Source organism: Peromyscus californicus, unplaced genomic scaffold (genome assembly GCF_007827085.1).
Source record: "Peromyscus californicus insignis strain IS unplaced genomic scaffold, ASM782708v3 Scaffold_5__1_contigs__length_169319896, whole genome shotgun sequence".
Classification (NCBI taxonomy): Eukaryota; Metazoa; Chordata; class Mammalia; order Rodentia; family Cricetidae; genus Peromyscus; species Peromyscus californicus.
In genome coordinates, this window is record NW_026294573.1 from 7409025 (window position 1) to 7424055 (window position 15031).

Sequence of the window (15031 nt, forward strand, 5' to 3'; positions counted from 1 at the left end):
ACAGTCCAACCCAATGTAGACAATCCCTCATTGAGACTCTTCCCGGGTGAGTCTAGATTATGTCACTTTGAAAATTAAAGCTAAACAGCATAGGAAGGTAAAGCTATACAAGCCCCAAATGCCAGGCATAGAGATATAGGATTTGATGTTTTCACTGTTGAATTTTGGTCTTTATTTTACTTGCTAATCTCCTGTTCATAGTTTCAGAACAGAAATGCTTGTTCTATTGGATAGTGAAAGCATAGGTTGTTTTGTTTGTTTCCCTTTTTCCTTTTCTATACAGAGCTTCAAAAATAAGTAATTGCCTTGATATCAAGGGACTTTTGGCTTTTGAGAAAAAGGTTAATAGGAACCTTCAAAGTTGAAATCAATGAGTTTTATATTTTAAGGTGTCCCAAGAGCATACAGAAGTCATGAATACGAAATGTCCTCCTCAGGCTCATTTGAATCTTCAGTTCCTAGCTGGTGGTGCTGTCTTAGATAGTTGTGGAACTTTTAGGGGGTGGAGTCTTTCTTTTTTTAATTTATTATGTATACAGTGCTCTGCCTGCATGTGTCCTTGCAGGCCAGAAGAGGGCACCAGATCTAATTGCAGGTGGTTGTGAGCCACCATGTGGTGGCTGGGAATTGAACTCAGGACCTCTGGAAGAGCAGTCAGTGCTCTTAACCACTGAGCCATCTCTCCAGCCCAGGGGTGGAGTCTGACTGGGGGGAGTAGGCCATTAGATTTGAGCCTTGACGTCTTGCTGCCCAGCCCCCTTCCTATCTGCTCTCTGCTTTCTAGCCACTAATGCAATGTGAGCAGCCACCTCATACTCCTGTTGCCATGGCTTCCATGGTGGGCTCCTCTATAAAAGCATGAACAAAGTAAACTTTTCCTTCCTTAAGTTGCTTCTTGTCAGATATTTGGCCATGGCAACAAAAGTGACTAATATCCATTGTCAAAGGACGGAGCCAAAGGCAGGTATAACCCTGAAGAAGTGGCCCACTTCTCTTCAGCAACCTTTCTCTTTCCACCCTCAAGTTTTGTATCGATCAGAGACTAAACCACTCAATAAAGTCAGAGCCCTTGCAATCTAATTGTCTCTGAATTACTAATCTAAACACTTTTAAACCAATCAGAAGAGACAATAAGATGAATCAACTCAAGTGAATCTGAACAGCAGCTAATCATCAGCAAGTTCTGTTTTTTGTTTTTTTTTTTCGAGACAGGGTTTTTCTGTGTAGCTTTGCACCTTTCCTGGAACTCGCTTTGGAGACCAGGCTGGCCTTGAACTCATAGAGATCCGCCTGCCTCTGCCTCCCGAGTGCTGAGATTAAAGGCGTGCGCCACCACCGCCCGGCTCATCAGCAAGTTCTTATTCCTACAAAGGCCTATGCCATGGACCATCACCAGTAGGCAATCCTTTTCCTTTCCATCTGAGCTGAAACAATGGTATTTTTCTGGAAAAGAGTAAGGTACTTTTCTCTAATGAAAAACAACAGATGCAACTCAGTACCTTAATCCCTTCCAGGTTCCAGCTAGTCTCAGATACTCATAAAAGAGCCTTGACTTGAGACCCTGTCTCCTAGTAGATGACAGTCTGCTCTAGAAATTTCAATTAAAGATTTGAGTCCAGACAAGGCTTAACACTCCTCAGAGCTCACTCTTTCCTTCCATTCCTCTCTTCTTACTCATTCAGTGCCTCTCTTTCCTACAAATGAAATTTCTTTCCCACAAAATTTTCCTGTAATTCAGCCTAAGGGTAGATGGGACTGTAAAGAGTTTCTCTGCAAATATTTTCAGGCCAGAAAAAGAAAAATATGAACTGGACTGTAAGCAGTAACCTTGATTTCATCCATTAGGTGTATGGCTCCTGCAATACTTTATCATCATGGACACAGATTCATCCATCAATGACCATGTGACAGGTTGGTGGTATCTATTCTGCACAGATCTGTAGAGTAATGCTCTAGAAAATCCCATGATATTCATTCTCTAAGGGATAGTGGTAGAGTTCTGCTCGATGCAACACTAAACATTGCCCTTGAAGGAAGAAAACAGACAGGGTGAGAATTTGTGCACCCAACAGGTCCTCAGCTCTGTCTCTTCCCTATGACCTGAGGCATTCAGCAAAGTCCTTTGCCGATGTCAGAAGCCATCCTTCACTTATCCTACTTATGCGTATATCATGTACTTTTTCCCCTTTCTTTTCCTTTATGGGTTTTGTTTTTGTTTTTCATTCTGCTTGTTTTCAGTCTGCTTGTTTACTTGTTTCTTTAGTGTTGTTTGTTTGCCGTGCTAGAGTTTTAATTGTGCAAACGAAGCAATTATTTAACTACTGGCTTCACCCTGAAGATCTCATATGCCCTTTATATAACTGACTGTAGAATTCATAACCTTATGTGAACAAGGAAAAGAGAAAATGTTCTTATCAAATAAAAGTATGCATCCATGAAAGCCATCTTCCAAATGGCACCAGGTTACAGGGACTCCCTGGTCCTCCAAGCGTTTCTTGTAGAGCAAGGTGTCATCACGGAGAACATCATATTCACAGCTCACCAGGAATGCTTCAGGAAGCTGAGCAATAATCTTATCATCTGCCAGGAGAGGTGAAGTTTCTAAATTAAAAATACTCCTGGTTTCCAAATAGGCAGTCTCATTAAAAAGTCCAGGAAACTCGGGTTGTGGGCCTTTGATCTTGAATCTTTGGGGGATATTATCAGAGCTGACCCATTTCTCATACTTCTTCCAGTAGTCTGGGGGTATAAAAGTACCTTTCAACATGGAATCCATCCAGGACAGGTCAATGGCCAAATACTTACACACACAGGTCATCAAAAATTTCCTAGATAGGAATGGGGCATTATGATTCTGCTGGTAAGATGGTAACTGAAAATTGACTGCCTGGGTGATTGGATAAATCAGCACCTGAGCCCGAAACTGGGGAAGATCTTGTCTGCCCAATAACACCTGGGTAATAACAGCTACAGCCCCAGCTCCAATGCTTTCTCCACTAACCACCACCCGGGCAGGGTCTACCCCATAGGTTTTCAGGTCTTTCAAGAAGTGGATGGTGGCATTCAGGCAATCCTGGAAAGCAGACGGGTGATGGTGGTCAGGAAGCTGGCGGTACCTAAGGAGGAAAAAAAAAAAAAACATCAAAAAACAAAAAAAAAAAACATAGCACACTAACACATACAGGGTTTAGTGGAGGCTATCAACTAGTGATCTCTATGTCCAGAGGAGACAGAGCCTGATTAAACCTTAAGAATGACCCCAAAAAATAAAGATGATGTCCTAGTTATCTTTAATTGTCAATCTAACAGAGTCTATAAATATCTGAGAAGAGAGCCTCAGTTGAGGAATTTCCTAGATCAAATTGGTATGTGGGATGAACCAGGCATGGTGGCACATGCTTTTAATCCCAGTACTTGGGAGGCAGAAGCAGGCATATCTCTGTGAGTTCAAGGTCAGCCTGGTCTACAAAGCAAGTTCCAGGACAGTCAGGGCTGTTACACAGAGAAACTCTGTCTCGAAAAACCAAAACCCAAACAAACAAGCAAACCAAAAATTGGCCCATGGCATGTCTGTATGGGATGATTGTCTTGATTGTTAATTGGTTCGGGAGGGGCAATACCACCATGGGCAGCACCATTCCTGGGCAGGTGACCCTGGGCTATTAAGTATGAGCCTACAAGCCAGCAAGCAAGAAACATTCATCATGGTTCCTGTTGTACTTGGCTGTGAAGTGAATTCCTTGGTCAGAGATAGTGCTTTGTAGATTAGTAAGCAGGCCTGCCTTCAAGTTCCTGCCTTGACATTCCTTAATGATACCCTGTGACCCAGAATTGTAAGCTAAAAGGAACATTTCTTCTCCTGATTTTGGTCAGGGTTTTTATCACAGCAAGAGGAAGAAAACTAGACTGAAGGGCTATCCTCAGTTTTTTGTGGTTTTTGTTTGTTTGTTTGTTTTTTTCTATTTGACTTTGAAGAACCTGCCTGGAGTCGGAGTGGCAAGGATTCTCCATTCAAACACATAGAGATTAACAAATCCCACGGAGAATTATGCAAGTTGAAAGCTAATTCCCACTGAAAGTGGGAAGACAAGCAATGACAGGGACAGGGCAATGTCGTGTCTTACTTCCTGTCAGAAAAGATGGGGAGGCTAAGGCTAAAGTCAAGATGAAAGTGGTTCAGCTGGACATAGCAGGGAAGAGGAGAGAGGATGGGAAGAGTGGGTGGGGGTGACAAGAGAGAAGAGAAGAGCCATGGTCTCCTTGTGTTCCAGCATCACTCAGGCATCTCCTCCCAGGCCCGACTCACTGCAGCTCTTCAGCCACTGCCTCACAACACTCAGACCTCCAGGCCAAACTTTGCAACTCCCCACAAAATATCACTACAGGTAGTTGGGAAGCTTGTTGCACGCACCTAAGGAGCAAAGAGGAAATGTAGCCCAATGTCGTGCAGAGGCCAGCAAAGGTGTTTCTACTTCTGTGCTCTGAATACAAGAGATCTTCAGTGCCTACAGGCCTTCTGAGAGTTGGGTTCCAATAACTGAAGTTCAGTTACCATAAAAGTCAGGTAGGTCCCCGGAGGCTCCAAAGATGCTACCCTTATCTTGTCATCAGAGAGAATCATAGATGTTTAATGTGATTGATAATCTTGGTTATCAATTTGACCACATCTGGACCCAACAAAAATCTAAGAGCATGTCTGAGGGTTGTTCTTTCTTTCTTTTCTTTTTTTTTTTTTTTTTTTTGATGGGATTGTTTGAGTTGGGAAGACCCATCATAAATCTGGGCCACATCTTCCGTTGGCAGCCCACATAAAAGGATAGTGAAGAAGGAACTTTTGCATTTTGCCTGCTTTCCCTCAGTTTTGATAGCAAGTTCATTTATCCAGTTGCTTAGGCATTCCTTAACTGGAATTAGAACCTCCTTCTTTGAAGTTCCCAACATAGACTAAAGACCAGCAGCTTTCTAGGAATCCTTTGGGACCTCAGCACCAGATTGGGATTGAGACATCCAGTCTTGTAGACAGAACAATTATTGGATTCTTGGTCTTTCCATTGGGAGACAGCTAGACCATAGCCTATAAGCCACTCTAATAAATCCCCTTTTAATAAATATCCATTATATTCATTCTCTTGCTCTAGAGAACCCTGACTAATACACTTGCTAACTTTCTCCAGTCATAATATCTGCATTGTCTACCCAGCCTGAGGGATACCAAGGTGTGAGAGAGCCACTGTAGAAACAGTCTAACAAGGGAGATTTGACTAGAGCATCCACCTCTGCCTTCCATCCACTCAAAAACCCCTTTTGTTTACAGAAGACTAGAGCTGGGTTTTAAGTCACTCTCCCCCTTGGTCCCTGTGTGTCTGCCATTGAATAGATGGAGTTTTGACAGCACACTGAGAGAGAACCTTCAGAATCATCACTCCAACAAAATTCTTGTCCTTGATCTAAGCCATCTTTTACTGCTCCATTATCCTCCCCGGGCCAATGCCAGACTGTTGAAGGAAGGTTACTCTGTGTGGTGGTTTGAATGAGAACTGTCCCCAACAGGCTCAGATATTTGAACACTTGCTTTCCAGTTGGTGGCACTGTTTAGCAAGATTGTGGAACCTTTGGGAGGCCGAGTCTTGACAGAGGAAGTGTGCCACAGCTAGTGGGCTTTGGGTGTTTATAGCCTTGTCCTACCTCCTGTTCATTCTCTGCTTTGTGCTCATGGTTGAGGATGTGAGCTCTCAGCTTGTTACTCCTACTGCCCTGGCTGCTGCATGCTGCCATGCCTCATAGCCATGATGGACTATTATCTTCCTAGAATCATAAACTGAAATAGAGTTTCAGTTCCTTAAGTTGTTTTGGTTGTGGTGAATATTTTTTAGTATTTTTATTTTAGTTTGTAGTTATGTGTATATGTATGAGTCTGTGTGTGGGTTTGTGCACATGGTGCAATGCCCACAGGAACCAGAAGAGGGCACTGGATGCCCTGGAACTTAAGCTACCAATGGTCGTTGAACTATTGATGTGGGTGCTGGGAACCGAACTCAGGCCCTCTGCAAAAGCAGGACATGCTCTTCACCCCTGAGCCATCTCCCCAGCCTCAGTTGTGGTGTTTTATCACAGCAACAGAAAAGTAACTAAGACACTCTGGTTCCTGAATCTATCACTCATTTTCTTTTAACATCAATTTATTGTGTTTCTAGGTATTCATAAAACATATCCTATTGATTTTAGTTATTTTAAACTATGATAAAGAAAATATTGAGTTTGATGTAAGTTGTTGAAAAGTTTTATTTAATTTTTCACTACCTAGATTCCTTCACATCATGATGTGCCTTTCTGTTTCATTTACTGAATGGCTATGCATGGGTCCAGAGCAAAGCAGAGCCATCTAGTCTTGTGTTCACTCTATCATGGATTATCCAAGTATCTGATGAAGCCAATGTCTATTGTAAACTACTCACCCCACTGACAGCAGTACTGAATCTGTCTCCCGGGCCAGGTAGCTGCATATGTTGTGGAAACAATCTGTAAGACAAGAACAGGTCCAATGCAGCCAATGAGGAGGATCTAGAACTTTCTACCACAGCTCTAAGACAGAAGTTTCTGCCATGAGTAAGGAGGTAACATCCTCCCTGTGTTCTGATTCTTGACACATCTGAAGTGACTCTGGCCAGATCTGCCAGGGAAAGCCAGTCATCACTTTCAATCTCAATGTCAGGGCTCAAGGGGACTTTGTGGCTCATCTTCTGTATCATTGAACTTTATAGTGAGGAAACTGAGGAGTGTAAGGCCTGGGGATTCTGAAATGGACAAAGCCAAGATTGTGGAGTTTAAAATGATAGACTGGGAATATTAATAATTTTATATATTTCATATTGAATAGGAAATACCCAAAGGCTGGATGGAACATTTCAGCTAGGAGGGTAGTACATCTGAAGTTCCAGAAGATGAAGCCTCTAAGATTACTGGGTTGCACATCCAGGTCCAGTGCCAGGCACAGAACCTGAGAAATGCATCTTAAACTCAGCCTTGTCCAACCATGGCTTCTGGCATACAGAGTTTTGTACCTGTCACTCTCTCTGCTTGGAGTGAACAGGACAGGATTGAGATAGGTGACACATCTCTATGGACACTGAACCAAAGGAACACCAGGACTTCAGCAACTCATATAAGTAGCATTTCTATTGGTGTTTTCACCACTGAAGAGCTTGACAATCTAGGGGGTTTCTGAGACTGAAAAATGCTCCTGGACAGAGGTGGTACCCATACCTGGGTTCTAATCATAGTTAATTTGTGAGCATCGTTTTTAACATCTTCAGGTATAGAATAGCCAAGGACATTTCTACCACAAGGTGGCAGCAAGTTACCCCTATCTCATCCTGTTCTACCAATGGAGAGGGACATCCATCTGTCTTTGTCTACATCTGTGCTTCTCGCTCATTCAACCATTTGTTCCTTTGCAAATGTATCTTTTCCCTCAACCATCAATAGATAATTATATCCATGTGTTTATAAGTCAGTCAAAAAATACAAACAATAAGGCCAAGCAGTGGGGATCCAACAACACAGACAATACAGGTCTCTCTCCCTCTTAGCATTCCCATTCTTACCAGGGGTAGAAAGACAGCAAGAACAAAAAATAGGAACACGGGGGTTGGGGAACCAAAGCAAGCTCCGGTGGTGACAAATGCCATAAAGACATTCAACAAGGAAGATGTCATGGGTGGAACTGGAAGGTAGGTGTTCAGCCTCACAATGGCAGAAAAATTCTGTAGATAGATGTTGGGGGAGTCCACTCTAGAAAGGCCATTTGTGAAAGCATCCAAGATCAAAGGGGTATTCACCCATTCCAAGCCAGTCATGGGGGGCATGTTTTGAGAACAAAACACAATGCACAGAAGACCAAGAGTGATGAGCTCAGCATGTCTGCAGCACATAACAGAGTCTGCGCCGCAGCACAGCAGGAGCAGGAGGGGACAAAAAGTGTCCGCATGGGAGAGGGTATCACAGGGGGAAAAGAAGAGGCTAGCCTGCAGAAATGCTTTATGAGGTGTGTTTTAAGACCCCCCCATGGTTCATAACGAGGAACAACCTACAAGTTAAGAAATGGAGAAGAGGGCTGACATCAGGATGCCTACCTGATGGCGTGGGATGGTACAAACTTGTTGCACTGAAGTGATCCAACAGAGCTGAGGGACATGTGTGATTTGGGGATCTCAGATGAGCCAGTGGCTTTGAGAAGCAATGGAGAGGAGGGACCACACCAAGTACTTGGCTGCTTGTGGCAGTGTCCCCTCCTGGACTAAGACTTATTATAGACAATATTTCCGTGGAAGCTGCAACCTTATTGACTGACATTACCCTCAGCCTCTATGTGGCCTCTTCAGAAGGATCTCTGATTGTTACTTTCTCTGTCTCCCTCCCAAGAATTCCTGATGGAATGTAGATGTAGTTATGACAGTCACGAGACCCCCCTCCTCCTTTCCTGTGCTTCAGAGACATTTCTTACCCAGGCTGCCAAACACACAACCTCCTCCATGATAGAAGATGATGCCTCGCCGGGGGCCAGAGGAGGCTGCCTTGGGTTGGAACAGCCTCACAGGGATTGTTCCGAAGTGCAGGTTCTTTACCAGCACACCATAGTTATTCTTTGGCACCAATAGGTCTTGGAAAAAGCGGAAAAAGCGGGGCATGGAGCAAATTTTCATCTTCTCCAGTAAATTCCCCTGTAGAAAGATAGAAGGAAAAACCAGTTGGCTGCCTTCCACAGTTGTCCATTCCTTCCTCTATACTGTTATTGCCTAATGTACTATATGGCTCAACTCAGGACTTTGCCAAGGCTCCTAATTGGATGGGATTGTTTCCTGTAAGCAAGTCAGCGCCTAGTTGTGAAGCTCTAGGAAACAAGGGCCACAAACTAGGAGAGAAAGGCTATTCCTGCTTGCCGTGAGGATTTCCCAGTAGCCTTTGCAACAAGCACCAGTGGCCCCACAGTTTTGGTTCTACGATAGCTCTCAGTTTATTTCACTCATCTGGTACCTCATTTTCTACTTACACAGGTGCCTCTTCACATTGCTTTACCCATTCCTTAAAAACACATCATGAGATTGAGTGTACATGCCTTTAATCCCAGCACTTGAGAGGCTGAGGCAGGCAGATCTCTGTGAATTTGAGGCCAGCCTGGACTACATAGTGAATTCCAGGATAGCCAGAGCTACATAGTGAAACCCTTTCTCGAATAAACAAAAACAAACACAAGACACAAACAAAAAATATGAGGGAAATGACTATTTCTAGTCCTACAGTCATTTGGGACTCACATGATGCCCTCTGTCACACACAGTATACAGTAAAGTGCTGTCCCAAAGCCTACCACAGACTCAGAGTTTCCGATACAGCCTTTGCAGCTATGAGGACCATGCTTAGTTCAATTTCTGCCCCAAACTATGTGCTCCAAACTAGGTGACTCAGTGACAACTTCCCTCATAAATCCCTAATCCACAAGCAGGATTAATTTCCATGCACTCCAGGGCTTTCTGGGTGGAATGAAGTGAGTGGGTTATGAAAATTACCAAACAATGAAGTTTGCCAATGGTGACTATCTTTTCCATGGTAGTCTGTGCATCAACGATGTACTTGTCAGAAACTCTGTGGTGTTCTTTAAGTGTGAATGACAGGGATAAAATCCACTGGTAAGCCTGAAAGTCAAGGCCACTGTCTTAGTTAGATTTCCTATTGCTGTGAAGAGACACCATGACCATGGCAACCCTTATCAAAGAAAACATTTAATTGAGGTGGCAGTTTACAGTTTTAGAGGTTTAGTCCATTATCAGGATGATGGGGCTCATGGCAGTGTGTAGGTAGACATGGTACTGGAGAAAGAGCTGCTACATCTTGCTGTGCAGGCAACAGGAAGTATACTCAGACACTAGGTAGTGTCTTGAGCATAGGAGACCTCAAAACCTGTCCCATCAGTGACACACTTCCTCAAACAAGACCTCACCTCCTAATAGTGTCACTCACGTTGGGAACCATTTTCTTCCACACCACCACAGGCACTTTAGATTTTTGAGAAGGCAAAAGATGGGACTAGAACCTGGTAGCCACAAATGTCTCACAACAGGTCAGCCTTGGACTATAACTTCTGTACCAGCTGACATAGGGACTGGATTAGTGAGATCAACATTTTACTCCTTAACAGACTGATGGACATCAAGACATGTCCTAATGGTGAACTCCACCTGGAAGATGAGATGTTTGTGGGCTTACATGCCATGTGGCCTTTCGTGTCATTGGGAAAAACACCAATGACCTCAGAACATCTTTAGCAGTTTACAGTCTACAACCACACCCCCTAATAACATCCTCTTCCCTTCCTCTCCCCTCCTGTTCCACTACACTGAACTCCATGCTGACCCTCTAAAGTCCAGGCCCCTGGATGTCTCAGCCAACAAGATATCCATGTGCCTCTTCCCTCATCCCCCTTTTAGCTGCCAACTCAGGTGTCACCTCTCAGCAAGGCAGGTCTCCCTTTCCTTTCCCTAGCAGAATTTATGGTCTCCTCCTGCCTTTTTTTCCCCATAGTCAGCTACCATTCAGGGCACTGTTTTGAGAGCATGTTGGGTCTGTTCATGAGTGTGCATCATTTGCTACTAGAAGAGAAGCTATGAGTGATGTTTGTCTTCTACATTCACCTCTGTTCTGGAAATCTTGATTGGCACCTGCCCAGAGGGTGTATTCAAAGCCCAGTGTGCCAGGGTGCATAGTTCCACTGGGCACACACATGCAGACTGAGAGAGTCATGAAGGATAAACACAGCACAGAACTGGCTCCATGCATGAGTCTCACGTGTTTGATAGGAAATAAGGAAGGAGGAGTTTTCCTTCTTCTTTTCTGAAATGCACTGAGGATGGAGGGTTCTAAGAACATTTTCCCAGAGTGGGCTGACAAGGACTGAGTCTATCTCCTGACATTCATCTCCAGATCCTTCCCCAGCTTATACTTTGCACCAAGCTTGGCACTGCACAAATGCCCAATTCTTGATTACTGAACAAAAGACCAGTAGGGTGACTAAACACTGAGGTGGTCAACCTAGGCTCCCAAAATGAAACAGTCAGGAACCCAAAGAGGAGCTTCAAACAGCTAAGAAAATCAACTATAAACAACCTGTTCCTGCTGAGAGCAATCAGCTGGCTCTTACCTCTGTCACAGAATCAAAAACCCTCAAAGAGGCAGAATGTGGTGGTGGATATCTGTGACCTCCTAGAATTTCCCCCAGTAGGGGCAACCACAGTATCTCTTCAGACATTGCCAAAGCATCCTCTGGGGTAGGGGCACAAACGACTTTTGTTGGTAATCATTGGTCTGCACCTTGGTACCTCTGACCCTCCTACATAAGTTGTGACCCAGTGGCAATTCACTTGTGGAATCACCCCAAGAACATAGATATATTCTTGCTTCGAATTTGACATAAAAGGACAGTTCAGCCTAAAGAACACAGTTTATGTTCTGTGATCAGGCTGCCTGTTTCCACCATACAAGTGACTCCAGAGAAGTCAATAAACTGGCCAGTAGTGGACAATAAGATTGTATCAAATTTGGGGAAACTCAAGGGGACAAAACATGTAAAACTCTCTACTGAGAGATCTGTGGTGCTCTTGTTCCTTCAGATTGAGTAGAGGAAAAGATGTCACCTGTAAAAATCTAATGTCTTAGCGGAATGGATCATACCCCACCCCAAATATGCCTCTTCGGAATAAGGAATACTTTGAGTTGACAATAAACAAAAACCATAAAATTAAAAGGTTTTTTTGCCTTCCTGTTATTTGCCTTGAAGCAAAAAAGTAAGTCTCCTTTGAGAAATGTATCTCAAACCAAGAAGGACAGAGAAAATAAATCTAAATTCCCAACACTAATTAAAAAAAACCCTAACTCCCACCATTCATAATTTTTCCCCCACAAACTTACTTTCTTACAGTGTATGGTCTGTAAAAGTTTGAACACATTTACTTTCTCATTTCTCTAAGATCTTATGATTCTTTGTCAAAATAGAATATAAGCCCTCAGGTCTAACCACTTTTTTTAAAAAAAAAAAAAAAAAAACATTTATTTATTATGTATACAGTGTTCTGCCTGCATGCCAGAAGAGGGCGCCAGATCTCATTACAGATGGTTGGGAGCCACCATATGGTTGCTGGGAATTGAACTCAGGTCCTCTGGAAGAACAGCCAGTGCTCTTAACCTCTGAGCCATCTCTCCAGCTAAACACTTTTCAGTTTGTGTACATTAGATATTAAAAGTGACTAATATCATGTACCATCTACCTCCAGTTAATCTCTCTTTTAATTTCAAAAGCCCCAGAACAGATCCTAGGAAGGAAAATACAATACTCTTTGCCCTTCCCAAAACTTTGAAATAGTGACATGAATTTTGTGGTAGTAATCAACCACTTTCTGATTGGATCTAAAAACCTACTCCGTGAGATGGACTCACACATGGCACTGTTAATGGAGCCAAGAGCCAGTGATTAGATAAGTCATAGGTCCCAGAAGAGATCCTAAGACTGTTATTTTGCTTTATGGATACAGTGTTAAAATGACTCCTAACTGCTAACTGCCTGTTGCTATACTCACAGGTAAGGGCATCTCTCAGCCCTCATCAGAGAAGCTTCCCCTTGAAGTAGATGACAATCAACACAGAGACCCTCAACCAGTCAACATGCAGAGAATTAAGAGACACTACAGAGTGCTCAGTCCTAAATGGGACGTCTGTATCACACTCCTCTCCTATGGCTCAGAAGTCTTCACAGAAGAGACTACAGAAAGATTATAGAAGCTGGAGGAAGGAGAAAACTTCAAGGAAACAGTGTCTCTGGACATACCAAGACAGTAGCATGTACAAACTCAAGGCGATGTGACAGCATGTGCGAGACCTCCTCAAGCACAAGCCAGACCAAAATTTCAGCATGGAGGGGAGGAAGGTGGGCACAAAACCCCAGTATTAGCTGAGGGGCTATTGATAGCATCTGTGTGAGAAAAAGTCAGTTTCTTAAATGATGTAGCCCTGGTGGGTGGACAACACTCCAGGGCAGGCCCAACTCCAAAGAATACAGAAACTTAATTTGATGAAAGAAAGAAAGAAAGAAAGAAAGAAAGAAAGAAAGAAAGAAAGAAAGAAAGAAAGAAAGGAAGGAAGAAAGAAAGACAAAAAATCAAAACTGGGTGGGTAGGGAGGTAAGAGTGAAGAGGGTGGAAATAGCAAGAGTGGGAAGAAGGGTGAGTATGATCTAAATACATGGTATGAAATTATCAAAGAAATGAAAATATTTTAAACATTAAATGGGAGAAACCCTAACCAAGAAGGTACTAAAATCTTGTGCTGTGCTTTGAGACTGCTGGTTCTAAACACTCAAACTATATCATCGAGAGCCATGGGGACCTGGACATCACAGCATGTCAGACCTTTCCACACCTAACCGAAGGCTCTGTGTTTCTACCAAAAGGACAATAGACTGTATTTTCTTCCCAACTGGTTATGAGCTGATAGTTTTATGCTACCCTACCAAGGTAAAGTCACCGCACACAATTCTTTCTCCAATTTTCATTACACAGACTCCAGAGTCCTCCCTCATCAGAAACCTTCTCCATGAATTTCCCCCCCCAACTGTCCCCGTGCTAGTGCATGAGCTGAGAGGACACCAGAGCTCATTTAACGGACACTGTACGAGGGCCACAGTATTTAAGAAGTCCTTATCACAATGTCTGCCATTACCACTGAGCAGTGTATATTACCAGGTGCTCTTAAATTATACGGATCTTTGCCAAATTCTTTCCCAGGGCTAGGATTTTGTCTACCCTGGGCAGGACAAGGTCGGTGAAAACAAAACTTACCAAAGTTATTACCAGCTGAAAGAAGTAGTGTAGAATGTGAAATCTCACTCGGTGGGTGATGGCAGGAGGAACAGGGACAATGAATATCTCCTCTAAAAGAACCCATACACTGACCCCCAGGACCAGGAGGCATGCAGCAGTGAAGAGGATTATCCCCAAGATCATGGTGGTCTTGTCCCTTCAGAACAAGCTGAGGAAGACTTGTCACCTGGAAAGAGCTTGTGAAACTCTCTCCTCCACGGATCCAGGGGCCTTATAACACAGGGTGACTCCAGGGCCTGTCTCCTCCCACTACAGGCAGCTACGGCACTCTGGGAACATCCTTCTGTGATGCTCAAGGGATTACATCAGCTCCTCACATGAAGAAGTTCCTGCCCAGCAGAAGCAGAGCCCTGGTACCTTGTCCCAGGGCAGCCTGGCTTTTGTCATACCACCTGGAGAGTCACCAGTTGACTAGAGGAGTGACACCTGTGAGGAAGAAATCACTGGAGTGTGACGTCAAAGCATGGCTAGATCTGTGGGAGATTTGGGCAACTTGCAGACATCACGTCAAGTGCCCTGTGGGTCTTCCTTCAAGAGTGAAACCAGAGATTTGAGAGATGACCTCATGACATTTGGTGAGGAAAAACAGAGGAGTTTATGGAAAGTTGCCCATATGCCATTCTCTCTTCTTGATAGCCTGATATGCTTGGTCTCAGAAATTAGCTTCACAAGTACTCCTTATCTTAGCCCCATCTTATGTTTTTATGTTTCATATACTGACATCTATGGTATAGCTGATGTCACTGAGGATTAGCTAATTTAGAGACCAAAAAACAAAACAAAAAAAAACCCTCACCTTGAGCACACTAACCTATATAAGCCAAGACATGTAAGATAAACACCACCTCCTTTATTGGGTTCTCAATGTCAAGAAAGTATGGTGATTCTCCCAAAGAGCTAAGAGACTGGAGAGTGTACTGAAATCTCTAAAAGTAGCATGTATGAGACAGAACCAAAAGCAGGATGTGGTAACTGTTGTCCGGCCTTTGCTGTGAGCAGTAAGACATGCAACTGAAACTGGGCCGTCTACCAGAAAGAATTTGCCCACGTAAGGGAAGAATCGCAACAGGAAAAAGACGTGTGGACATTCTCTGCAGTTCACTATT

The 15031-nt window shown here is 43.5% G+C and overlaps 1 protein-coding gene across 1 annotated transcript; it reads right to left on the bottom strand.

Moving 5' to 3' along the window:
• Positions 1-2341: 2341 nt before the first annotated feature.
• On the bottom strand, positions 2342-14048 carry LOC128097884 (arylacetamide deacetylase-like 4 family member 1). Its single transcript, XM_052718725.1, has 4 exons — positions 13884-14048; positions 8504-8720; positions 6456-6519; positions 2342-3116 (listed from the first exon to the last, which is right to left on the bottom strand). The coding sequence occupies exons 1-4, from the start codon at positions 14046-14048 to the stop codon at positions 2342-2344; spliced, it is 1221 nt and encodes a 406-aa protein (XP_052574685.1).
• Between the last annotated feature and the right edge of the window lie 983 nt (positions 14049-15031).

Coding starts and splice junctions, on each gene's coding strand:
- LOC128097884 (XM_052718725.1), bottom strand. CDS start 14,048: ATGATCTTGGGGATAATCCTCTTCACTGCTGCATGCCTCCTGGTCCTG. Junction 8,721..13,883: donor TTCAGCTGGTAATAACTTTG/GTAAGTTTTGTT, acceptor ATCTTTCTACAG/GGGAATTTACTGGAGAAGAT. Junction 3,117..6,455: donor TCAGTACTGCTGTCAGTGGG/GTGAGTAGTTTA, acceptor TTTCCTCCTTAG/GTACCGCCAGCTTCCTGACC.